The sequence below is a fragment of the Prionailurus viverrinus genome, chromosome A3 (assembly GCF_022837055.1).
Source record: "Prionailurus viverrinus isolate Anna chromosome A3, UM_Priviv_1.0, whole genome shotgun sequence".
Classification (NCBI taxonomy): Eukaryota; Metazoa; Chordata; class Mammalia; order Carnivora; family Felidae; genus Prionailurus; species Prionailurus viverrinus.
This window is the reverse complement of record NC_062563.1, coordinates 38,853,592-38,879,952: the sequence shown is the minus strand read 5'-3', so window position 1 is coordinate 38,879,952 and position 26,361 is coordinate 38,853,592. Positions and strand designations below refer to the sequence as shown.

Genomic DNA, 26,361 nt, shown 5'->3' with positions numbered 1-26,361 from the left:
AGAGTCTGTGTGGTCTACAGACAGCCCCTGCCACTTTGGCAAGCTCCATCTCACTGGCAAGTTTCCACAGCACTTCCATTTACACCGCATCCTAAATGGTGTGAAGAACTCTGACCCAAAGAATAGTAGAAACATACAGGGGCCTTCTAAGTAAAGTAAATTGAGTTAATGATTTGAGCAATCTTGGAGCAACAAGCATTCAGGGGCCCAGAGAAAAGATGCAGCCTCCTTAGAGGGTTGCTCTTTAAGGCTGTGATTGTGTCTCTTAGTTTTCCCCTGTGCTCACATCCCTGTCCTTCACTCACATTAGGAAGGTAGAAATGGTGCTCTTCTTGGGTCCATGGCACAGAATTCTTCCCTTATTTTGGACCCTGCCATTCTGTAACTGAGTTGTCTGGTTCTGGTCAGGCCCACTTGCCTTCTCCTCTTCCTCCCCTTTCCCCATTTATGAACAAATTTAGGGCCAAGGACACTGACATTCATTTTTGGGTTATCTCATAGCTTAGCATCGGGCCAGGCCTTGGAGAAGAAGCAGTGAAGGAACCACCGTCAGGCATGGGGACCACACTGGACTGCACCTCAGGGCAAGGAGGCCAGCAGTGAGAACTTGGAACAGAAAAGCTGTCTGCCGCAGGTGCCTTCAGAAGAGCCAGACTCATTATTTCCACCTGCTGCTCAGCAGTTAGAGTTACTCTCCTTGGGATTCCATGGCCTCTTCAAATATTTCCAGTTTCTTTCATTGGATACTTATTCCCATTTTAAGTGAGATTTATCTCATTTCATAGGAGTCTTATGAATTGCTTTGCTTCCATCAAACCCTCAACAGGAAAACTGTAGCTGCTTCACACGATAGGTGTGCCTTCCTGAAGGTGCCAGTGAGGGGAACACAAAGGAAAGGATCTTCTCAGCAGTTAGCCTTTTTCCAGCAAAGTATGGTATGCTGAACCTGTTCAAGAGTAATGGATTAAACAGGAGGGGAAGCCTTGGGCCAGGATGACTTGGCAACTCTTGAAATATTTTATCCCCTGTGGGCCAATGCACCACTGTAATACATGATTTCATATTGAAAGGATTGTTCTGGATTGTTTGGTTTTGAGCAGGCTGGTAAATTTTGACTGCAGAAGCCTCTTCCTCCACAAGCTGGGCCAGATCCCAAGTTACGCCAGGGACAGCCTATACGTTGTAAGGAATTTTACTTGCATGCTGCAGAACCTTATTCCCTCTTAGAAAGGGAACGAGGTTCTTACTTTTCTCACAGTCATAAAACAACTCCATTCTTTTGTCACTCAGTATCCATAAGTGCTAATAACTCCCTGAGACTTCCACACTTAAAGCTGTGTGAAGGAATGCTGTCCATGTTGGTATTAAGGGACTGCATAGAACTGATCCAGGCTTAGTTTGGGCTCAGTCCTTAAAAAATGTGTACTCCACAAAGGGCAACTCCAAATAAGTTAATGAGTACTGGGATACAGACTTTGCCATTCTGCCTGACTTCAGTGAGGTGGCTTGAAGTAGATCACCCCTCATCAAGGACTTTCCCAAGAACTTGCAAAGCCTAGGGAAAGGGTGGGAGCATAAAAATATAACTCAATTGGTCTAAAAAAAGTCACCATGTTGAATAGAAGGCTGTCAGACCAACGGCTAGACTTTTAGGAGTGTTTGGGCACATGTAACCACAGTGATGGAATGCTCACCTCACAGCGCTCTCAAAGGTATTCTTTTTTTTTTTTTTTAAGTTTTAAATTATTGCTTCTCTTTATTGTACACAGTGTCCTATAAAGAAGATATATGTCTACAATTGAGCTTTGAAAGAGGACCACGGGGCCAGTTCCATTTAAAGGGAATGAAGTCAAGCAGTAAATTTGCTGGTCATTCTTTTCATATGGACTGTATCTTAGTCAGCAGTTGGTCTTTGATGTCATAACAATAGCACTGGGCCATGGAGGCAGAGGAGGATCCTCATAACACCGAAACTAGTCCACATTCATTACAATTTGAAGACCAGTCTGCAGGGTAGTACACATCAGGGAGCAAAGAGAGTGGGCTCCAGGGCTTGTGGGTTGCCTTTCCCAGTGAAAAATGGCCATCTCTTCTGTACCGTCCACCCTGCCCACTGCATTTTTTACAGTATTTTTAATTGAAGTCTGATACACATATGGAAAATGCACATATATAACTATACAGCCCAGTGAGATTTCATAAACTGAATGCATCTGTGTAGTCCACACTCACGTCAAGAAACAGAACATTACTACCAGTGCCCCAGACAGCCCCTTTATGCTTTCTTCTAGTCACTTCCTTGACAAGGGCGACCAGTGTTCTCTCTTCTAGTTCTTCCTGGTTATTTTATATAAACAGAATCATCCATGTACTCCTTTGTGCCTGGCTTCTTTCAGTCAACATTACATTTGTGAAATTGTACATGTTGTGACTAGTTGTTCGCTGTGTGTGTACTTACTGATTATCTGTTCTACTGTTGACGGGCATTTCGCTGTTTCCAGTTTGGGGCTATTTAAATAGTGTTGCTCTGAGCATTCTTTTTCAGGGCTTGGAGTGCACATTTATGTTGGGTATATTTCCAGGATGGGATTGCTGGGTCAGAGGGTACATTTATATTATTTTAATAGCTTGGAAACCAATTTTCCAAAGTGTTCATACCAGTTCACATTCCCTACAGGTGCTCCACCTTCTTGCCAACACTTGGATCTCTTCAGATTTGGGTTTTTTTTTTTCTCATTTTTTCTTTCGGGCAGCATATTATAGTGATTTCATATTTTCAGTGGTCATATATTTTTTAAAATTATTTTTTCCTTTCTATCTAGCTATCTACCTAGTCAGTGCTCAATTCTGTGACAATTGGAAAATTAATAAGCTATTAAGATAGCTGAAATGAGACTGGTCCCAACTCAACATCTGGGGTGCAAAGGGAGAAGAAATAGGGCACTGCAGGACATACCTGAAGTATAAGACACAGCCTACCAAAACAAAAACAAAACAGAAGATAAAATACACTGGGGATTTAGGGGAGTCAGGAACTTGGCAAGAATAACTGAAAAAGATCTGGAACCAGAGTGGCTGACTAGATATTAGCAATGTAGTGCCATAAATAAAAACGGAAATATGATACTACTCTCACCTATGGGAAACATTTTAAAAAGCTGACTACTTGTTCCTCAGAAGACCTTGAGAAAATGGACTTTGTGACACATTGAAGAAAGGGAAAATTGGATTAGCCACAAGGAAGTTATCCTTCTGGCCAGCAACAGTCATTAAGAAAGCAGAATATACAGCTCAGAGAGTTCCTCAGGCTTCTGCCCCCAAGGCTTGTCCTGTTTCTCTTCTGTTATGTCTGAGAAAGGAAGGTAGGAAAGGGTGTCCCCCTTCATCAGGGAAGTGGTTGCAGGCTTAAATTGTTAAGGTTTGTGAGTGATGAATAACATATTTGCGGGCACAGTTCCATCCCTGCCATGGAGCACATGAATTTTAAGCAGTGAGACCGCACAAGGGAGGGCATTCAGAATGAAGACACACAGAGATCGACGTGCATTTCTTGACTAACAAACAACCTTTGGTGGGTGGAATCCTGTGCTGGCAGAGAAATCCACAGCCTTTTCTACCTCTAGTTTCTCAGAGGCAGGGGTCCTTCCGGCCTCACGCTTCCCCTCAGCCTGATGCTGGCTCAGAGTCAGGCTGGGCTGCTCCACACCACAGCCCCAAGTGATGGCTGGGTCCCACCAGAAGTGCTCATCACATCCATCCAGCATCTGCTTCCCCATGGTGGGTAGCATGGGGAGGGGGCTGCTGTTTAACCAGGAGGACAGCTGCTTTCCCAGTCTCTTCTCTCAAGCTGCCCCTGCTCTTTCTTTTTCTTTTCCCACATGGGAGCAGAAGCCAAGAATAGCCTTTTTAGAAGCATCACTGATTGGCGTGAGGCAGAATGTGTCAGCCACATGGAGCCAAGCCTGGACTACAGCAGTTCTGTGGTATCTTTCCCTCCACATGAGGTGCTCTGAACAATCAGATGTTAAACCTTGGTTTCCTCATATTGCTTTGCCTCAGTTTCTTCAGCTGCAAAATGGAGATAATCCCCATTGGGCTATTTTGAGTTAAAAGTGTAAATACATCTAACGTCTTTACAGCAGTGTCCGGCATAGAGTAAATGCTCAGTGTTAGCTTTCGCATCATCGTTATCAGTTTTGAAGATGAAGTTCACAAATTAGAATTATCCCATTAGGATGTCTATTCTTAGGTGAAGAAAATGAAATGCAGAGAGTTGAAGTGACTTGCCCAAGATCACACAGCTCTATCATACCCATGAGTTAAACCATTCCTATACATCAAGGGTGGTTGGTCCTTGCAACATTATAAGTTCCCAGTGATTTATATATTACTGTTATCCCATTTTACTGAACAGGGCACAGAAGCAGAGAGAAACGTGAGACTTTTGCCTAAGGGCACACATGTTAGTGAGAAGCACAAGTGAACTTGAAACAAATCCAAAGCCCATGCCTTTTGCCACTCTGTCGGGCCTGGTGACTAGTTTGTGCTGAAGGGATAGTGTGGCCCAAGCAAAGCCTTAAGAGTGCCCGTTGCCTCTGCCTTTCTGTGCATTTGATCATCATGAGAGGAACATGTGGCAGGTAGCTCACTGGTTGCAGAAGTATGGGAGACACATGGAAGAAACCCAGACCCAGCCCACAGGTTGCAACTTAGCCTGCCTAGATCTACTGAACCCCAGATGATCTGCAGACCCATCAGCATGAGAATACATGCTTATTGTTACAGCCACTGAGTTTGAGGGTACTTGGTCGTGCAGCATAATTGGGCAATAGATGAATAATACCTGACCTGTATTGAGTGTTTTCTGGGACTTGCGACTTGTAAGATACGCATCTTGAATGGTGCTTCTTAAACTGTGACATGCATATATATGATGAGTCTGGGGCCCTTATAAAATGTAGATCCTGACTCAGTTGTTCTGGATGAGGCTTGAGATTCTAAGATCCCAGGAGATGCCGTTGCTGTTCCACAAAATGCACTCTGGGTGCAAAGGCAGAGAAGTCACCCCAAGCTTCTCATCTGTGTCTCCGAGCCACAGCTGCACCTGGTGAACATCGAGGCAGCAGATGGGTAAGGGAAGGACAGTCCCTGCCCTCCAATGAGAATTCTGGGTGGGTTTGTAATACTGTGCACTCATAATGTCTGGCGTAGCCAGGAGATCAGCTCATATTAACATTTCCTCAACCCATTTCATGGGCTAAGGATTAGAATCACCTAATGAGATCTCCCCTTTTTTACTTTTTGCCCTTTCTACTTCCTGGAATTTGAAGGTTCATGGCAATAAAACTGGCGTCCAATTCGGGGCACCTGGGTGGCTCAGTCGGTTAAGCATCCGACTTCGGCTCAGGTCATGATCTCGCGGTCCGTGGGTTCGAGCCCCACGTCGGGCTCTGTGCTGATGGCTCAGAGCCTGGAGCCTGTTTCAGATTCTGTGTCTCCGTCTTTCTCTGACCCTCCCCTGTCCATGGTCTCTCTCTGTCTCAAAAATAAATAAATTAAAAAAAAACTGGGGTCCAATTCATTTGGGGGTCATAACCAATACCAGATTTCTAAGTCACAATGTAACTGAGTCCCCAGGCAAGAGATACCAAGTCTATTTCTGGTTTTCTTAAACTCTAGTCAGGGAAGGCCTGGGACAAGAAGATGAGGGGAGTGATGGACAGAAGCTTATGGAGGAAACTGAGTCTTCTGCTGGGACATCTTTCCAACCTGTTTTTCTGTCCAGCACCTAACTTTCCCTCTACCACCGTCACCTGGAGAATTGAGCCCCATGAAATTTCCATACTTTGGGCATCCTGGAAAAATAGGAGAATTCTCTGCAAGAAGACAATCTCTTCTCTTCTTCCTTCCATTTTTCATAATACAATTGAGTCTTGAACAACAGGGGTCTGAATTGCATGAGTCCACTTATGTGGATTCTTATTGGTTTTGTTGGTAAATACAGTATAGTTCTGTAACTGTATTTTCTCTTCCTTATGATTTGCTTAATAACATTTTCTTTTCTCTAGCTTGATTATAAGAATACAGTATATAATATGTATAACATACAAAATATGTGTTAAGCAACTGTTTATGTTATCAGTAAGGCTTCTGGTCAACAGTAGCCTATTGGATGTTAAGTTTATGGGGAGTCAAAGTTATACGTGGATTTTTGACTGCATTGTTCGAGAATCAGTTGTATATTGCAGAACACAGTCTACAAATGGTTTAACTGTAAGAGGATCTCTTCCTGAGACTCAACGTCCAAATTCTCTGAAGTTTTCCAGTGGCATCCGTGGATCGTTACAGATCCCAAACATGTTATGTGAGTGCCTTAAAAAGATTGCCACAATTTCCTAATTAAGCTAAACATACACCTATCGTATGACCCAACCATTCTGCTAAGTATTCACACAGGAGAAATGAAAGCATACGTCCATGCAAAGACTTATACCTGAATATTCATAGCATCTTTATTTTAATAGGCCCAAATTGGAAACAGCCTAAATGTGCTTCAATGGATGAGTGGATAAGCATGTTGTATGCATACAGTGCAATACTAATTGGCAATAAAAAGGATCAAACACTTTATACATAAAACATGGATGATTCTCAAAGTCATTATGGTGAGCAAAGAAGCTTGTTGTACTGTAAATTCTGTATGATGTTAGTTACATAAAAATCTAGGAAATGCAAAAGCTATAGTGACAGAAGGCAGCTCAGTGGCCCGGAGATTGCTGGAGAATGAAGGAAGAATCACAAAGGAGCACAAAGAAACTTTTGGAGATGATAGATTTATTCATTATCTTGATAGCAGTGCTGGTTTGACAGGTGTCAAAGCCCACTGGATTGTTCACTTTAAATATGCATGGTTCCCTTTATGTCAATTACACCTCAATAAAGCTGTTTTTAAAAGTAATAACACAACTGCCACTTTTCCCTCTATCTTCTTCCCACTGCTATCTCCAAGAGGCAGTTGGGAGCCAAGGCATGTTTTTCATTTGTTTCATTGGCATGGGCATGGATATTCTATCTAGATGCCTTTGGGAGTAAGTTAACACCTGGGGGTCTTATGGCATCATTTCCAGCTTCCCTGTATCCTTCATATAGATTCTAACCACATCTCGTTATTTTTGAAAATAGAGATGTGGTGTCTGGCAGGAAGTGGCCTATTGCATTCACAGACTACCTTCCTTTTTCCAGGTCACTTATGTGAACATCTGGGGATTGGAGCGCCCCAAACTGTGAGTCTGGCAGCCCAGGGTCCCAAACTTGAAGACAGGCCCTGCAGCACTGTCTCTGCCAGGGGGTAAAGGGGTACTGCTCTGTTACAGAGGTATATCAGTCCCAGACAGTGCTCTATGCAAGATGACTTGGTTTACTAAAGTGTGCATGGGTCGGACCAAGAGGAAGAAGGAGTAATTAATCCACTGTTTTTATATCTACTCAGTTTACAGAAACAACTTTTCAGTGACACATGCCGGTCAGTGCTTGGGGAGTTGATGAAGCTACATTTATCAAGGTATCTGGGCCTCTGCCTTTTTAAGGCATTAGATGACAATCCCATATATCTTTGAGGACTTTCTATTGTTGCTCACTCTCCTACCTAAAATAGCACACAAGCACAGAATCAGGCTCTCAGGAGAGAAAAGACCAGTTATCTCTTTATACACCAGCAATTTGAGGGTTTGCCCAGGCCTGATCTTTCCCATTCCTACAATTTTGGAATTCCCTCTGTTACCAGCTGCTCTGGGAGGGCATAGCATGGCCTGATTCTGTTGCTGCCCATAGCATGTACCTTTCTGAGACTAACAGGCCTCAACCTTGTTAATGATGGCAAGAAGCAGCAGGTGCCTCATGGAAACTCTGCCCCATAGCTTTCCTATACCATCACTATCTAGAAAAGTGGTCACTATCCCCATGCCTAATGTGTGAGTAGTGCTTCATTTAGTTTGGGTTCTCCCACAAGGAAACTCTGAGACAAAGAGCAAGTAGTATATTTGGGAGATGATCCCAGAAAGCTTTGGTAGGGGAAAAGGAAAGAAGGCAGAGAAGGGAGAAGCCATAAAGTTATGTTATCAAGACAATGACCACAGTGGGCAGTGAGTGTTTAGTCCCAAGAGGAACACTGGCCACTAGCATATTGACTTTATTAGCATTGTATTTCATCTAAAATATGGACTCATCAGCCACAGAAAGAAGGAAATTAAATTTTATCTTTTATGTTCATGGCTTCTTATGAAGTTCTTACTGAAGTGGAGCACAGAAAAGATTTAAATAAAATGCAAAATGAGATCTGTTTCTTAATAGCATACTCCTCCATTACTTCATAAACTCACTGCATATAATCCGGGCATTAAAATGACACCCCTAACTCATCCTCTGAAGAATCTTCTGTCCTTTAGGAAATGAATACAGAGGGATACTCTAGCTGTCACTGAAGACAGAAGCTTCATCACCATCTTTTTTTTTTATAGATTAAAAAATCCTGAGCCAAGGTTTGCAGAAGATGTTCTCAGAAGATGAAAGAGAAATGAGAGGACCACAGAAACCATTAAAATGCTATAAAATAAGACCAATGCAAACAAGTTGAAAAAAAGATTGAGATAATCAAATCTGGAGAAGACAGAGAAACTATTAAATAATAGACTTCAAATCCTACATGAGATGGTTTTTGAAAAGTTAATGAATAGTGGGGAAAAAAGGCAAACATGAAATAAAGATGTCGCATAAAAGATTCAAAGGACACATCAGAGGGAAAATATTGTGACACTGAGGGTTTTTAAAAGACACAGAATATGGTGGGATTCTTTCCTTTGGGAGCTTTAAAACCAAAATAGATTCTTCTTTACTGAATGGATAGTTCTCATGACTTCAAAGATCAATGATCAAGACTCAAAGATCAATGCCTTTTAGAATATGGCTGGCAAAGAAAGAACAAAGGGGCTACACAAACAATAAAACTTCCTTTTGGTTTGTATACAGGAAAATTAAATTAAGAAATAAAATTATAGTGTTTCAGTTCAAGGTGGCAGATCAGGCATTTTCATTTACTTCTTTTCCCTCTCCAAATTCTACTGAAAAGGCAGCTGAAATACAAATAAGTAAATAAATCCAGAACAGACGTGTAAAGCAGAGAAGTTTCGCCTACAGAAGAAGGAATGACTTCTAGTTGACATGAAATAAATTGTATCCAACTGAAAGCGAAACACTAAAGGAGTTGAGAAAAAGTGAGTTTCTTTAGAGGAATTCTTATAACAATATCAAGAATAGAAGCTGTGTCAGTTGTACTACTAGGTATTTACTCACATGACATGAAAATATATGTTCACAGAAAGGCTTGTACAAGAATGTTACCATGGTCTTTTAAAAAAATATATCCAACGCATGGGAAATGATCAAAATGTTTACCAATGGGGGGGATAGAGAAATAAATTATGATATAGTTATACAATGGAATACAACTCACCAATAAAAAAGAGAAATCTACTGATACACACACCAATACAAAAAAATCCCAAAAACATGTTGAGCAAAAGAAGCCAGAGACACACACACAAAATTGCACACCTGTGATGCCATCTACATGAAGATCTGAAACAGGCAAACTAATTGTGATGAGAGGAGTCAGACACTGGTTGTCTCTGGGAGGAATGAACTGCCAATAAAGATTCACAAGAAGGCTTTCTGGGATGATGTAGACATTCTATATCCTAATTTTGATGGTGGCTACATGGGCATATACAATCGTCAAAAATGGAACTGAACTTTTAAGATTATTTTATTGTATGTAAATTATTCATTACTTTTAAAAACTTAAAAAATTCTAAGAGAGAGAAAAAAGAGTAAAAAGGAAGAGGAAAAGGAGAGGAGGGGAGAAGAAGGAGGGAAGAGAAGAGAAGAGGCAAGGATATAGAAGTTAGAAAAAGGTGAGGACAGGAAACTGATTAAAGAGTGGATAAGCAAGGAGATTACTCAAGAAATGTTCTCACGACGAAGACAAACTTGGGGCTTCAGATTTAAAGGGTCCACTGAGTGCCAACCAGAACAAACTACTAAAGTCTTAAATCTAAACACAACATGATGACATTTCTGAACATTATGAATAAAGTGAAAAATCCTAAAAGCTTCTAGTTTAAAAAAATAGCCAGGTACAAAGACATAGCATCCAATTTTGAATGAAACATGAGCTGATGTAATAAAATTGGATTTTATCTTCAAAATTCTGAGGGGAAACAATATGGAACATGGCCAACTGCCAAATTAGCATGTAAGTGTGAGAACCAAATAAAGATATGTTAAAAAATTTAGGATCTCAGAGAGTTTAGCCTTTGATAAAACCTTCCTAAAATAACTTTTTGAGAATGCTTTCCAACAAAATAAAAGATGAAAATATGAGATTCAAGTAGCAGCAACAGCCAGTAAAGAAATCAGTAAATTTTATAGTTATGTCTAGATAATTATTAGAAACATAAATGAAACTGCTAAGAAATTTTCCTAAGAGTTATAATGAAAAATAAAGAAAGGAAGAAAGAAAGAAAGAAAGAAAGAAAGAAAGAAAGAAGAAAAAAGAAATAGAAAGAAGAATAATTTAGCCTAAATATTCAGATAATATGATTAAAAGCTGAGAGATACACAGGACACAGAGAGAAACAGAATATCAGAATCTTGTTTTTGGAGGCTTTAGGTTATAAATATGGATTGATTCTCAGCACTGATAAAAAGTGTAAGTTCAAATCTGTTAAAATGTTGAGAATAACAGCAATAGAACACTTTCAATACTTGAGGAAAAATGAACAAAGTAAATAGTATTTAAGTACTTATTGAATGTTTAAGTGCTAAGCTCTGATAAATTACTTAGTATGCATTCAGTGTTTTAATTTTTACAACAGCACCAGGAAATAGCTATTATATATATAATTTACAGATGAGGAAATTAATATAAAGGCTAAGTCTCTTGCCAAAGGTTACACAGATAAATTGGAGAGTAAGAGGCAAAATGGAAAAAATTGTGGAAATTTGAAAATACTACACAAAATGGGAAAAATATCTTCAAATCTATCAGTAATCACAACAAATATAAATGAGTTAAATTCATTAATGTGTTGCATGGAAACAGAAAATTGAGCTATCAGTTATTAATAAGAGAGCTATTTAAATTAAAAAAAAGTTAGACAATGTTTTAAAGTAAAGGTTGGAAAAGGACATTCGACAAATCTCAAAAGAAAAAGAAATAAAACAAGAGTTGCAACATTAATATCAGACAAAAAAGTATTCAAGACAAAAGTCAATAAAATGATAAATAAGGAATTTCATCTTGATAAAATATAACCACCAAAAAAGGTTATTTTATGTCCTAACACCATGGATTCGAGACAAGTAAAGCAAAAATTAATGGGATAATGAGAGACAGAAAAATCAACAACAGTAGGATAAAAGTGAAATTAATTTTCTTGAGAAATCAGTAAAATAGTGGACAGTAAATAAATCAAGTTGGAGGGTTTTCAAAATATAATCAACAATCTTGATCTGATAGGTTTTATAAAGAGATCCAAGAGTGTGCATCATAAAACATAAAGAATATACAGTTATGAAATATTTGCAAAATATGCTTGTACTATGTATAAACTTTATAGTGATAAAGTATAATTTATCAGTTTATAAAAATATATAATTTTCTGGGAAAACATAATTTATCAAAATTGACTCAAGAAAATTTATATTATCTGAATAGACTACTAACCATGGATTAACATGGAATGATAATCAGTAATCTCAAGCAAAGGTTACCAAGCCTAAAAGCACTTATGAATGAATTCTAACAACCCCATAAGAAAGAGATGATTATTATTTAAAGTGCTAAAGTGAAAAAAAAATGAATATTTTAACCTCATCCCATGGAACTCTAATGATACACTATTGAAATGGATACTGCTAGCTTTCATGCCCACACCAAGAAAACTGTAAGCATATATTTCTATAACTTTCCTATATTCAAGAACTAACAAATTGGAGAATATAACAACAAAAAATAAAACCCTATCCACAATAGGAAACAAACCTAGGTATGATAGGACAAGTGGCTATTCACTTGGACAAAAACCAAAGTTGTATCTTCATCTTAAACCTTAAACCCACAAATAACTTCAAAGCAGACTGTTGTTCTAAACAACAGCAGCCAACAACAATAAGGAACTATAAAACTGTTAGAACAAAATATATTTAAAGATTCTGACAACCTTTATTTAAGGAACCTTTTTGTAAGTAAAGCAAGACAACCGAAAATCATAAAAGGATTCAGAGTTGATTACATTCAAAACAGAAAGTTTTTTGGGGCACCTGGGTGGCTCAGTGAGTTAAGCATCAGACTTTTGCTCAGGTCATGATCTCATGGTTTGTGAGTTTGGGCCCTGCACTGGGCTCTGTGCTGACAGCTCAGAGCCTGCTTCAGATTCTGTGTCTCCCTCTCTCTCTCCCTCTCCCCCTCCCTGATTCATGCTCTGTTTCTCTCTCTCTCAAAAATAAATAAGACATTACAAAAAATAAATAAAGTAGAAAGTTTTTCATGACCAAAGGCAGCATAAACAATATTAAAAGGTGAGTGCAAGATTGGTCTAAACATTTACAAAGCATATGAGACAAAAAAATGAATATGGTAGATATTTGCAAACATAGCCACAGTAATTTCTCCCATTGCTATACACACGCTCCTTTGCAATATTACTTTTCTGGTCCTCCAATCAAGAGGAGTCTATTCCCTGTGCCCTAGACTCTGAGCTGGCCCAGTGATTTATTTGGCTCATAGAATGTAGCTGAAGTTGTACAAGTTCTTCAAGAGGCTTTGCAACTTCTGCTTTTACTCTCTTGCTGCTCTAAGTCCACCACGTCAGGCTCTGTGGGCTAGGTTCCTTGAAGATGAAAGACTCTGTGGAGACAGAGCCTAGGTGACAGCCAACATCAACCATCAGACATATGAGTGAGGTCATCCTGGACTATCAAGCTCATGTCAAGCCAACACTAGGCTAGAGCCACATGAATAATTCCAGGTGAGATCAGCAGAAGAACCACCCAGCTGAGCCTGGAGCAAGTTTTCTTGATGAGCTAACGAAATAATGGTTGTTTCTAGCCACTAAATATTGGGGTAGTTTGTTATGTAGTAATAGCTAAGTGGGACAGTCATCCATAATTTATAAAGAATTCCAGGGAGAAGAGCCACCAGCCTGTCTGGATAATGGGAAGACAAGCCATGAAACAAGAAATACAATGGCTGTTGACTTGAATCAGAGCTGGGAGTCTTTCTGCTGAATAGGAACAAGAACTTGGGCTCCAGTATCAGCCCGCCTGGTTCTGAAGCTCGGCCCTGTCCCCATCACAGCTGTGTGGCCTTGGGCAAGTTACTCAAATCTCTCCAGGCCTCAGTTTCCTCATCTATAAAATGAGTATACAAAGACTCAAATTCTCTGTCAATCCCACAGAATCATTTTAGGAAATGTACTTGTATTAAATACAAATAAATGTTGCTTTTGCTTCTACTGCTATAAATGGCTCTGATGACCTCTTCAGTACCAGAAGCTAAGTTGTTTTACTGAAGGCAAGTAGAGTGATAAAGGGAGAAAGAGCTCATAAAGACAGTAGTTAGGAGATAGAGAACAAAGACACTAAGTTACATTTCAGAGTTTGGGTTGCTTTAATGGCATTGTAAAAATAATCAATTTGATGGTTTATAATACTTGCTTATATCTCACTGTCTTAATAAATTCTAACTTTCCTATTAAAATCTGTAGAAATTTATGGTTTTAAATCTGACTGAGATTCAGTAGAGAGGTAGTCATGTGAATTTCAAATAAAAGAAATATAATAATAGTTGTTATTATTGCCTGGGGATTCTATATTTTGGGATGTTCTATCTTCCAGACTGCTTTTATTATATATCATTGTTTTCTGACTATTATTAAAGACCTCAAAGAACTAGTCTGCATCTCTGAACATGAGACACTTATTTCAATGAAGAGTTTAGATTTCATTCAAAAGTGAAAAAAGTTAATGTTTCTGTACATTTTTATGCAGCTGTTGCAGACAACCAGACAATTTCTTATCAGATATTTTTAAATATTCAAAATGGTGTGACGACTAACATCATTGGTTTCATGAGCCACTTGAAATATAGTGCTTCTAGGTGGGCAACCTTGGACAAGTTACCTAACCTCAGTTCTTTTAGTTGAATCAAGAATAATGATAGTGCCTGATTCACAAGACTTTTGTTGATATATGTAAACTGCTAAGGACAGTGCCTGACACATAAAAGACACTTGAGAAATCTTAGTCATGATTGTTGTTATTCTTACTGCTATTTTATTGGGTGTCCTTAATAATGTCAAAACAACCAGATCTTAAATAAGGGAGTATCTCTTCTTAAATGACCACAAAGATATTACAGTTTGGGTAAATAAACGAACCACATTTATTTCTCACTCCAACCTCATATTTTAGAATATTTTAAGCAGAAATAACAAGAACAATCATGTAGTCTAGGGACTGATTAACTTCCTGGTTACAAAGAATGAATTTAGCAGCTTAAAATATCACAGAACCAACACATTTAAATGGATTTTGAGATGGGTTACACATGTCCAGTAAACAGAAAGAATATAGTGTCTGCAGTTTTGTTTTTAAATACACCTGCTACTAGTGAATTCAGTGTCCTGGGCTGAAAACAATAACCTAAATGTTTTTTGCAGACCTCCTCACTTGGTGGGACATATTCTCTCTCTCTCCACTTGAATGGTAAGATCTTTGGAGAGCCAGAGAAATAACTTTAGTCAGGAAGAATATAAAACTTTTATAATAACAAATTACAAAAGAGAGTAAAATTATGAACCAAACTGTTAAACTCATCATTCTGCCTGGATAAGTGCATTGAGTGGACAGAATAATCAAACACTATTGCAAGATAAGCTGAAGCTGGTGGATTAGCAGCTGCTTGGGACCTAAGATACTCCTAGGAGCATTACTCCTTCTAAATCCCCCATTTCTTTTGCCCTCTTGGGGAACTTCTTCAGCCAAAGGCCCCTTTGAGAATTTAATCCACTTCCCCTTTGCAGCTGCCACTTCCACCAGCTGCTTCTCTCATTACCTTACTGTTCAGGCAGAAAAGGCCAACCCCAGGTTATTCTAATGATAGCAAACACCTCATAAAGAAATCTGCCAAATTTACTTTTCCATAGAACATCATTTTTATAGCTTTTCATGAGTCCATGAGGAAAGAAGGCATCATGTATAAAATACGACTTCCAGAAATCTTGAAGATATTAAGAATTATGCCGGCAGTCGTAGACTGGTGGGTGTCGCACCATCTACAGAATGGGAGTGTCTTCCGTTTCCCCAAAGGAATCCAGTAAGTCTGTCATTGTACCTGTTTGCCCACAGAAGACGGGCAGGCCCCACAAATTTAGAACATCTTCAGAGATGCCCCAAATTAAAATTTCTTTTTAATGGGTATTTATTTCGAGAGAGAGACAGAGAAAGAGAGAGAGAGAGAGAATGTAAGGGAGGGGCAGAGAGAGAGGGATACACAGAATCTGAAGTAGGCTCCAGGCTCCAAGCTGTCAGCACAGAGCCCTATGCTGGGCTTGAACTCACAAACTGAGAGATCATGATCTCAGCTGAAGTTGGTCGACCAACCCAGAATGAGCTACCCAGGCACCCCAGAAATGTCCCAAATTTAAAAGAACTGTAGGCTCTGGGTGTATTCTTTTCCATTCCTGGTTTTGTATTTGTGTGCAAGGATCACCTTGCTTTAGTCTATAACATCCTGGCAGAGAGAAAACTTGGTATAAGTAATCAAGAGTTTGGAATACATGAAAATTGGCTAGTTTCCTAATCTCTCTGTGCCTTAGTTTTTGCATTTGTAAAGGGGGCATATTAACAGTATAGTACCTCATTAAATCAATGAAATTCTGTAAAGCACTTAATACAGTGGCACACAGGCACATAGCAAGCACTACAGAAATATTTAAGTGAATTCTCTAACAATTTTTTTTTCACAAAAATTACATTAAAAAGTACATTAGCAGGGGCAATGGTTGTAAAGTCCTTTGGGAACAATAAATACTACTTATCTCCACACTGCAGAGCAAAGAGTTTAAAAGAGCTGGTTTGAGGAAGAGATTTTAGGAGGCAGAAAATTACCGAGGCTTCCTGGGAAAATCCTTGCTGACTTCTACCCATGCTCCAAGTTGACAGTTGTAACACTCAAGGAAAAACGCTTTCCAGGGCAGTGACAAGAAATCTATACCTGAGCAATCCTTTATTCGGAAAATATAATTAACCTTGCGTCTGGAGCCCCCTCACTTCTCCCCAAAGGCGACCCCCTCTCCAGCCTTGGAGCGCAACGGATGCTCAGAATCTCATTCCTAAAGCGACCCACAAGAGGGGCAGAACGCTGAAAGTCTTTACTATATTTTTAAAAGCCCCAGGTGACTCGGGCCCCAAGTACGACAGGTAGCTTGACTCCGCGCCCTCCGCAAGGCTGGGGAGGGACGTGGGAGGCACGTGGACCGCGCGGGAAAACAGGGTGTCTGTCCATTTTCCTCCGGGACATTATTTCCTGACCCTTGGCGATCCTTTCTGAAGGGGCAGACTCCCTGGGGTTCTTTCTCCCAAACCCAGTTTGGGGGTATTACCCTATAGTTAAGAGTCTCCTGCCGTTCCCCTCACCCCCCAGAGTAACATTACTCAGCCACTAAAGGGCAATCAAAGACTGTCAGCACCCCAAAAGAAACACATACCAAGCCGCCCATCCCAAGCCTCGCACCCCCAGGTACCTGACCTGTGAAAAACCTGGAGGACAGCATCTGCCAGACCTCAATACGGGGTTCAGTCTCCAGGCACGCAACCCCACTCCGTCTCTGCCTAAGACAGGTTGTCCCCGCAAGACCGTTGCTCTTTGGTGGGGCGGGGGACCCGCCCCCTCGCATCCAGCCTGCGCTTGCTCAGCACCCTGCCACCCGGTCCCCGCTGCCACGCGCGCCCCTCTCTGGCGGCGCACTCACCTGCAGCTGCGTCCGGCTGGAGTTGCCCGCGGCCGCGTCCGGCCCGTCAGCGGCTCCCGAACCGCGCAGCACTGTGATGTGCAGCGTGAGCAGCAGCAGCCCCAGCAGCAGCAACAGCTCGGCCGCCAGACGCACCATCCTCTTGAGGCGCGCGGCTTTAGGACCCGGCGCGGCGGGCGGCGGCGGCGGCGGCGGCGCCGGGGGAGGCGGAGTTGGAGCCCGGGAGCCCGGCAGCGCGGCTCCCGCCTCGGCCCCCGCTGGGCCCCCGCTCCCCGGGCCCGCGGGGCTGGCGCTGGGCTCAGCGGGGCGCGCCGGGCCGGGGGAGCAGGAGCCGCCGCCGCCGCCGCCGCCGCCGCCGCCGCACCACGGCGGAGCCACGGCGGGGCCGGGGGCGTCCAAGCCGGCTGTGGAGCAAACCCCGGCGCTCCCCGGCGGCGGCGGCGGGGACGGGGGGCTGCCCGGGACCCGGACCGGGCCGGGGACCACCCTGCGGGCAGGGGGTAGCGGGGGCGGCGGCGGGGCAGGCGCAGCCGAGCCCCCGAGCGCACATGGGCGCCCCAGATGTGGCCGCGGCGCCGCAGCTGGAGCGGGAGCGGCCGCCAGAGGAGCGCGGGGAGCAGGAGGAGGAGGAGAAGGAGGAGGAGGAGAATGAGGAGGAGGGCTTCAGTGGCGGCCCGGAGTTACCTCCACGCTTGGCTCCCCCGCCCTTGCCGCCCGGAGCCACTCACCCGACGAGCCACCTCCCCTCCTCCCCGCGCTCCTTCGGGCCGCAGGCCGCGCCGCCCCGCCGCCGAGTCCTAGGGTGAGCCGGCTCCAGATGGGGACCCCGGGTACACGGGGGCTGTCACAGTTTGGAGGTGACCCGGGCGCCCCTCCGGGGTCGGCGTCCGCCTGCCGGGCTGCGCCAAGTGCGCGCACTGCTGCCGAGGTCGCTGTGGCCGCCGAGGGCAGAGCCTTGTGCGTACTGAGGCTCGGGGCTGTGGGTGGGTGGGGTGCCTGGGCGAGTTTAGAAACCTTTATTGACAAAGTGGAGTTGGGAGTTGTGGTGGTGGAAAACGGAGGGCGCTCAGGGCAAGCCAGGTGTCTGCGACTGTGCGCCCCTTGCTGAAGCTGGCGTGCGTGTGTACCAGGGGAATGATAAAGTGTAGTTCCAGAAGGGTCTTGACACTTGCTCCTGGACGGTGGGCCTCCGCTCCCTGAGCAGCGCTGCTCACGCGCCCGTGGCGCCTGGTAGAGCCTGGAAAGGGAGGCGAGTCGGATTCGCTAGGTGTCGGTCCGGTGGAGAGCGCAGGTGGCGCGGTGGGAAACTTCAGGGCTTGGCTCGGGCGCGCAGTACGTAGGTGGGGCACTGGGGGTCAATCTCAGCTCAGGCAGTCACGGGTCGAGGGGCTCATCCCGGAGGCGCTGCTCCCGGAGGGGACCTAGGGACTGGCGTCGCACAGCCGCCGCTCCTGGGCCACCGCCTCATGACCGCGCTGCAGCCTCCGGCTCCCGCGCGCGGCTCATGCCGTGCTGGGGGCAGCCGGCGAGTGGAAAGGCTCCGGGGTCGAGCAGAGAGCGCGGAGCTTGGCCTCGAGCGCAAGAGCAAACTGGGTCCGATGGTAGGCTTGGATCACCGCAGTGGCACCGCGCGTTCCCCTCTCTTTTGATCTTGCTCAGGATCCCGCCTTCCCAAAGTAGCTCAGAGTGGTGAGCGCGCTCTAAGACTGGGGCCTTTTATACTGCACGTCCTCCGCCTCCTACCGGGTTTCCTCCCTCCCTCCTTCCTTGTGCCCGCCCAGCCAGTCCCTCCCCGCGTGCGGAGCCCTCAGCCTAGGCGTTCGCACAATTCATTTCTCAAATTTCCAAGTCTACCTAGCCTTTAGGATTCCAGTGCTCCGGGGATGAACCTTCCGTCGTTCCCTTGGTGGTTGAAATTAAATAAATAAGCAAAACTTTTTCGCCTGCCCGTCCCCCTGCCCACCCCCCCCCCACCCCGTTTCTGCCCTCCTCCTCCCGGTCCTACAAACTGAAGATTCTTAAGTCAACTACCTTCGGAGTTCACATCTTTACACAAGGCATCTCAGCTGAGTCTAACCCAAATTAAGACAAGAAACACTTCACCATTCCGAAAGTTTCTCGGGTCACCGTGACATTTTGCAGAATTTAAATAGCAATAGTAGGGTAGGGTGTGATAGTTGCGTTTTAATTTGTGTCAGGGGGAAGGAAAGGCTAGGCTAGTTGCCGCTTTAGAGACGCCTTGAGCATCTTTAAAATTCTAACCAGCCTTATCATTTTATTAATGGATTGGCAGGTGTTTATAAAGCACTCGATATCTTTCCCTTTTCAGTAATTTTTTTTGGGGGGGGGTGAGGGGGAGGAGTGCAGGGTCTGGGGAAGGGAGATATTTGGAGGGAGTGCTTGCTCTGGATTTTCAGGCGGTCGGTCCTGTCCGGCATCCATTGCAATCTCCAGGCTCTGAAATGCCAAATAATTGTCAACCCGAGGGCTGGGGGAGAATTTGAAACAATAGACCGTCCGCAGTTCAGATTGGAGATCAAAGGAGATCCTAGCAGTTCAGATCCCACAAGGATCCTCCAGTGTGCTTTCTAATTAGAGTCACTTCCAAAGGGGAGCAGGGTGGGACAGTGGGCGCGATGATGAAATACATAAATTAAGATGGCAAACTAGAATCTGAAGGCAGAGAGAGTTTAAGACCGGCTCTATACCACAGTTGTGCCAGATTATGATGTGGGCGCACAGGGACAAATGACTTTTCCTATTGCCTGAGGCAGGCTGGTCTAAATTAGAATCCAGGCGCTGCTGTGTCCCGTATTTCCATCACACACAGTCCCCACATGTGAGCCTCAATTGCCTCTCCTCTCATCTAAAATTAACATTTTTGGATCCTAAGGAAAAATAACTTAAAAAAAACTCTGGAAAGAAATCCTTGCAGTGAGTGTAAATTCTTGTAAATTTGTAAAGGGGGAGTTAGAGATCAAAGTCTTTGTAAAATGTTGTAAAAATTGTAAATTGAATTTTGGGGACAGAAGTCTTTATAAAATGTTGAACAAATGTATGAATGAATCCTATTAAAATCCTTTCACGCTGCGAGATCCAAATTCCAGGTGAGTTTATGTTCTAGTGAGTATACATAGCCAGTATCGATAAACACCCGTAATCTGTGACTGAATTTGCCAAACCAGGCTGCTTTTTAGGGGGTAGGGAAAACCGGACTATAATTTTTTGTGGAAAGAGAATTACAAATTTAATAGCCCAAACAAATTAAGTTGCAAGCACATTTATGGAATTGTGAATTGCTGATCAGTTAAAAAAAAGATTCCTACCTCCTCTTTTAGAGTCTTATACAACTTATTCATATCTTTATTATTGCTCTTATTTTGCCCTAATAGAATGTGCCTTCTCACCAGATCCGGATCACCATTTATGTAGAACATTCCAGAATACGTGTCCCCTCCCCTCCTCCAGCATATAGTTTTCTTCTTCCTGGGTTCATAGAGAATATTTTCCAGCAACACTAGATCTAGGTGAGGTGTGAAGAGCTCTGTTACATTCAGGTCTGGTTATGAAATATCACGAGTGAGTGGGGCACCCAGATGGCTCAGTCGGTTTAGTGTCCAATTTTGGCTCATTGGGCTCTGTGCTGACAGCTCAGAGCCTGGAGCCTGCTTCAGATTCTGTGTCTCCCTCTCTCTCTCTGTCCCCCACCCCGGCTCATATTCTATGTCTCTCAAAAATAAATAAACAAAAATAAATACATAAAACTCATGAGTGATCACCTATACACACGTTATCTTTCCTTTCTACATAAAAAAGGACTCTGAGGGGAAAGGAGCCCAAATCTCTGAGTTACTGCTCAAAATAGAGCTATTGGACCACGAATATCTGCATTTAACCTTGCGCAGTGAGAAATAAAGCTTGATTGTTCAAAGCCACTGTGATTTAGGGATGTTTGCTATAGCAGCTTATTATTACCTGTCCTGACAAGTACATTCTTTAAGAGAGGAACACCTGTCTCATCATCATTGTATTTCTAGACCTGAGCACAGTGCCTTGGATGGAGTAGTTGCTCAATCAGTGGTTGCCCAATGAATGTGGTCTTTATATAGACCTTACTTAATAAATTAAGTGTCCTTAAAGTGTTCCTACTATAGGCGGCTGACCTATAAATATGAACTCTTCTATGTCTAGAATGTACTATTCTCTCATAGATTTTTGTCTTGTGTTATTGGTCTGTTTCTTTTGCAGACAAACTTGTGTTACTGGAATATTAGGAGAAAGCAAGCAAAATTAATAAATCAGAAAACTTTCTTGGAAAAATTACTAAAGAGGAACTTGCAAGTCTATTATGTCATGATTTTACTGTTGTTCCCTTTTTTAAAAAATTTAAAATTGTTGCAAGACAGTAAAGAGTAGTTTTAGTATCTTTAAAATACACTTTTTTTTAATCATGGAAAAATTTAAATATGTACAAAATTCAAGAGACTAATATAAGAAGTCCTTAGACACCCATCACCTAGCTTCAACAAAACTCATGTTTCATCTGTATTCTCATGTACTTTCTCCCTCTCGGATTGTTTTGAAGCAAAATCCATGACATCATATCATTTCATTTATACATATTTCAGTTTGTAGCTCAAGAAGGCAAGGGGTCAATTAAAAAAATTTTAAACATGCACACTGTATGTGAGGTATAAAACAGATTTGAAAAGCCAAAACCAGAGACTTACAGGGTGCACGAACAATTAGCATTCAGGGATTCCAGTGGAGACTGCTATGTGTTACCAAAAATTGTTTCTTTTTCTCCTAGACTACATTTCCCATTATCCTCTGAAATTCTGGCCAATAGAATGTGGGTGGAGGTAATGTGTGTCACTTCCATATCTAACCCATAAAAGTCTCCTGTGCATGATCCTTCTCTTTTTCCTTCCTTGCTGGCTAAATGTGTCTGCCCAGACCTTAGAACAATGATCAGCCTGGATCCCTGGAGCAGAGCCCTTACCCCACCCCTAACTGTGCCCAGAACACCCTGGCTGGGCTTTTGTTTCATCTATAAACTTAAAAGAAAAATAAACTTAAAAAAATGTGTTAAACCACTAAAATTTGAGGGTTTGTTATAGGAGTTTCACCACCTTCCCTAATAAAGGGAGTACTATTCTGAGAAGGACGGGTGGCAAATCTTTCTTTTTGAGGGACGGATAGCAAAATTTTTTTTTTTTTTTTTTTTTTGGTCTGTGGGCTACAAGGTTTCTCTCAACCCTCCTGTTACAGTGGTGCAGTGGGAGAGCAGTCAAAGATAATACATGAACAAATGGGTGTGGCTGTGTTTTCATAAACCTGTGCATACACAACAGGTAGCTGGACCACATGACTTAGTTTGCGAATCCCTGTTTGGAGAGACTGGCACACCTCCCCACCTCCTCCCAGGTGCCAATATGAAGTGAAGTTAGATGGATTCCACTTGCTAGCCATGTACCTCTTGGGCCAGTTATTGTACCTCTCTGAATCTGTTTCCTCCTCTGTAAATTGGATCTAAGAATGGCTGTTCTAGGGCTGTTGTGAAGTTCAACTATCACTTCCACATCAAGACAAGGTGAGTAGTCCCAGGTCTTTGGCTCTACTAGATGAAGGACACCATGTTGTGTCCATGAGGGCAGAGAGCTTCTTTGTGTCACTCACTTCCAAATTTGCATAGTAGATGCTCCATAAATATTTGTTCAATGGATGCAACTTTTAGAAAACTGCTGGAAATTGTTGCTGAAAGAATCTGAGATAAACTCTAAGCCCTCAAGGAAACACAAACAAACAAAAAGCCCAAAGTGTTGTTTCATTAGAGTCCTTTGAACTATGAAGGGGTCACAGCACTCAAAAGTGAGAAAATCACCACCCTCAGAGGCTCAGAGGCTCAGAGGCACTCCCAGGGGCTCCAACCCCTGGAGCCACAGCCAGGCTTATGGGACACCTGGACCTCTGGCATTCTGCTTCCTGGGGCTCCAACACACGCAGGCAAAACAAAACGTGTGAAGATTGCAGGGATGCCTGTAGCTCTCTCCACTCCACCCTAAGGGCCTCTAAATGTACAAAGAACCTGAATCCACTGAGTGCATGACCTTTTGAGGAGGCCCAGAAATGGCATTCCAGAGTGAGGGCTGTCCTTCCCAGACATGAGCTGGAGCAGTGGGGAGATTGGATTGGCTTTTTGAAAAGGTTTATGAAGGTTCTTCCTTATGCGGCAGCGTCCTTTACTGCATTTCTAGTGTGATATTAAATATGAGATCCTGCCTGTCCACTGACATCTTCGGCAAATACCTGGCCCTCATAGCTCTCCTCTGTATTTTATTTACTTATTTTTTTGACATTTTATTTATTTTTGAGAGACAGAGAGAGAGCACGTGTGCAAATAGGGCAGGGACAGAGAGAGAGGGAGATGCAGAATCCAAAGAAGGCTCCAGGCTCTGAGCTGTCAGTACAGACCCCAACATGGGGCTCAAACTCATGAACTGTGAGATCATGAGCTGAGCTGAAGTCAGACGTTTAACCAACTGAGCCACCCAGGTGCCCTTCTAATCCGTATTTTTAAAAAGACCCCTTTATTGCTTTTGCTTTGCTATAATTACTTCTGTGCAAATCCTGGGAAGCAAAATAAAATCTCAGGGGCATGTTATAGCTGTAAGAGAAAAGCAGTTCATAGTTATAAGGTTATATATTATACATGGTATAATTTTTTTTTAACTTCTGACAATTTCTAGGCAGGAAGTGAGTGAACTATTCACTCAGAATTGAATCTCAGAGTCTAGATGTTGGAAGGGGCCCACAGAATTCACTATCCAGCTACCTTCTATAGATGAGGAAACTGAGGTCCAGAGAATTAAAGAGACATTTGCAATATTGCAAAGGCACTTGATGGCAGTATTAGGTTTTCCAGCTCCAAGACCAATATTCTGTTATTCAAAGTAAACTTTTAAAAAATGAAAATATGATCTACACATGGAAAAGAATACATATCCTAAGTGTACAGATTAGTGGAATTTTTACTACCCAGATCAAGAAACAATATATTACCAGCACCCCAGAGGCCAATTACCCAAATGTTACCAATGTTCTGACTTCTATCACCATACATTTGAGTTGCCTTTAAAAAATTAATATAAATTGAATTTTACAGTAGATTTTCTTTGGTATCTGGCTTCTTGTGCTATCATCTATCCCTTTACTCAACTTTTTATTCTGAAAAATTTCAAAGCTCGAGAAAAGTTACATGTATAATTGAATGAACACCCGTTCATCCTTGTGGTAGATTGCACAAATGATCAGTTTTTCCTTCATTGTACCCAAGCCCTTCACAACATGACTTTGTGGCTTCTCCCATAACCATGTGGAAGCATCTCCCCTTTGACTGTACTGGCCTTGTGATTAACTTTGACTAACAAAATGCAGCACAAGTGGGTTTGTGCCAGTTCTGTGGTTAGGCCTCAAGAAGCCTCACATGCTTCCTCTCTCTTTGTGTCTGACTTGGAGCTTTGTCACTGCCATGTGAATAAGCCAGGACTAGCCTACTGGAAGAGAAGAGACAGGGTTCCAGTCACTCTAACCAATACCCACCCTGTCCCCAGAAGTAGAGCCACCTACTGATTGCACACACACATAAGGGGACCCAACGGAGATGACAAGAAGCACCCAGGTGTTGTGTGGGGGTTTGTCATACTGAAAAAGCTTCTCAGTATAACCCTTCACCCCAAATATGTCAGCATATACCTCCTGAAGAGGTTCTGCTATATCATCACAGTCTAATCTTGCTCAGGACACTTACCATGGATACAATAATCTTATCTAATTTAAATCCCTATTCAACATTTTCTTACTGTCCCTACAATATCATTTACAGTTATTTTTTTTCTATCCAGGATGCAGATGAGAATTACTCATTGCATTTAATTCCCATTGTCGTGTCTCTTTATGTCTGTCTTGAACAGTCCCTATCTCCTCCCCACCACCCTTTTCTTTTGGTCTTTCATGTCATTAACATGTTTAAAGAGCCCAGGCCAACTGATTTTGCAGTATGACCTTCAGTTTATTCTTGTATGATTGATTCTCCAATATTAGTTTTAGATTATGCACTTTGGGCAGGAATGCTACCTGCATGATGTTGTGTTCTTCTTAGTGCATTGCATCACAGGCGCCATGAAGCCCAATTGTCCAGTTGTTTGGGAATCTCTTTCAAGATGCAAAGATCTTGAATCATTTTTTAAGGTTAGGTGAGAATTCTTGACTGAGGATACGTTGGTACTTTTTTTATGTGGAAAGAGAAAAACACAAGTTCATCTAATTTCCCAGCAAACTACGCCACTTTGTTCTAAGTTGTCAACCTTATCCAGTCCCCAGAGGGCAATGGTCTATGACCATATTAGAAGGTGATTTTTCTATGTGAGTCAGTTATTTTTTCATTTGGTCTAATCAGAAGTCATTATCAATTCATTCTTTTTTTAATAATTATTATTTTTAAAGTTTATCTATTTTGAGAGAGAGTGAGAGCACACACAAGTAGGGGAGGGACAGAGAGAGGGAGAGAGAGAATCTTAAGCAGGCTCTGCAATGTCTGCATAGAGCCTGATGTGGGGCTCAAACTCACATACCATGAGATCATGACCTGAGTCAAATTCAAGATTTGGGCATATAGCCAACTGAGCCACCCAGGCTCCCTTATCAATTAATTATTAATCATCTAGCCTCAAACTTCTTCTTCGGAGGAGGAGGAGGAGGAGGAGGAGGAGGAAATAGCAAGCCAGACTTGGTGTAAGACAAAAGAGAAATACATTTGTTATTAATCACAATTGGCTTCAGGGATTTAAAAATAATAAATACACTAACTCTATGTTGCATTAAAAAAATACAAGGAAGCTAAATATACCTAGAGAAATTACAAAGAGCTCAGTCAGATGAGAAAACGAACAGACAAGAAATGGTCGCTCTTTTTTAACAACTAAGGAGTAGTGGAAATAATCTTTTCAAAAGCTCCTGGTGAGGTTATGTCTGAAAGAAAGCTAAAAGCAGTAACTTTGCATTTAGAAATGGATTTAATGACAGCAGTTCCTCAGCAGAGAAAGAGCAAATGGACACCTCTAAGATGCCACATCAGAGATACATCCACTCACAACAGTTTGCAACTGACTGCTTCTCACATCTTTACTAATAAACACAAGATCTCATCACCAATGCTTGTGGCAAGGATTTCACAATGACTGGGGGTGTTGGGCCTCATTTGTGAGCCAGA

General features: G+C 42.4%; 1 protein-coding gene across 3 annotated transcripts in view; it reads right to left on the bottom strand.

Moving 5' to 3' along the window:
* The window catches only part of ISM1 (isthmin 1), a 74,628-nt gene extending 57,326 nt beyond the window's left edge, over positions 1-17,302 (bottom strand). Inside the window, exon 1 of one of the 3 annotated variants that reach the window (XM_047852076.1) lies at positions 17,091-17,302. In XM_047852076.1, coding sequence (XP_047708032.1) covers positions 17,091-17,228 — 138 coding nt within the window. In that variant the 5' untranslated portion in view covers positions 17,229-17,302. Of the gene's footprint in view, positions 1-4,848; positions 4,909-16,867; positions 16,945-17,090 lie in introns of those variants that run through there. The other 2 variants (XM_047852077.1, XM_047852078.1) reach the window with 2 other exon arrangements.
* Positions 17,303-26,361: the final 9,059 nt, after the last annotated feature.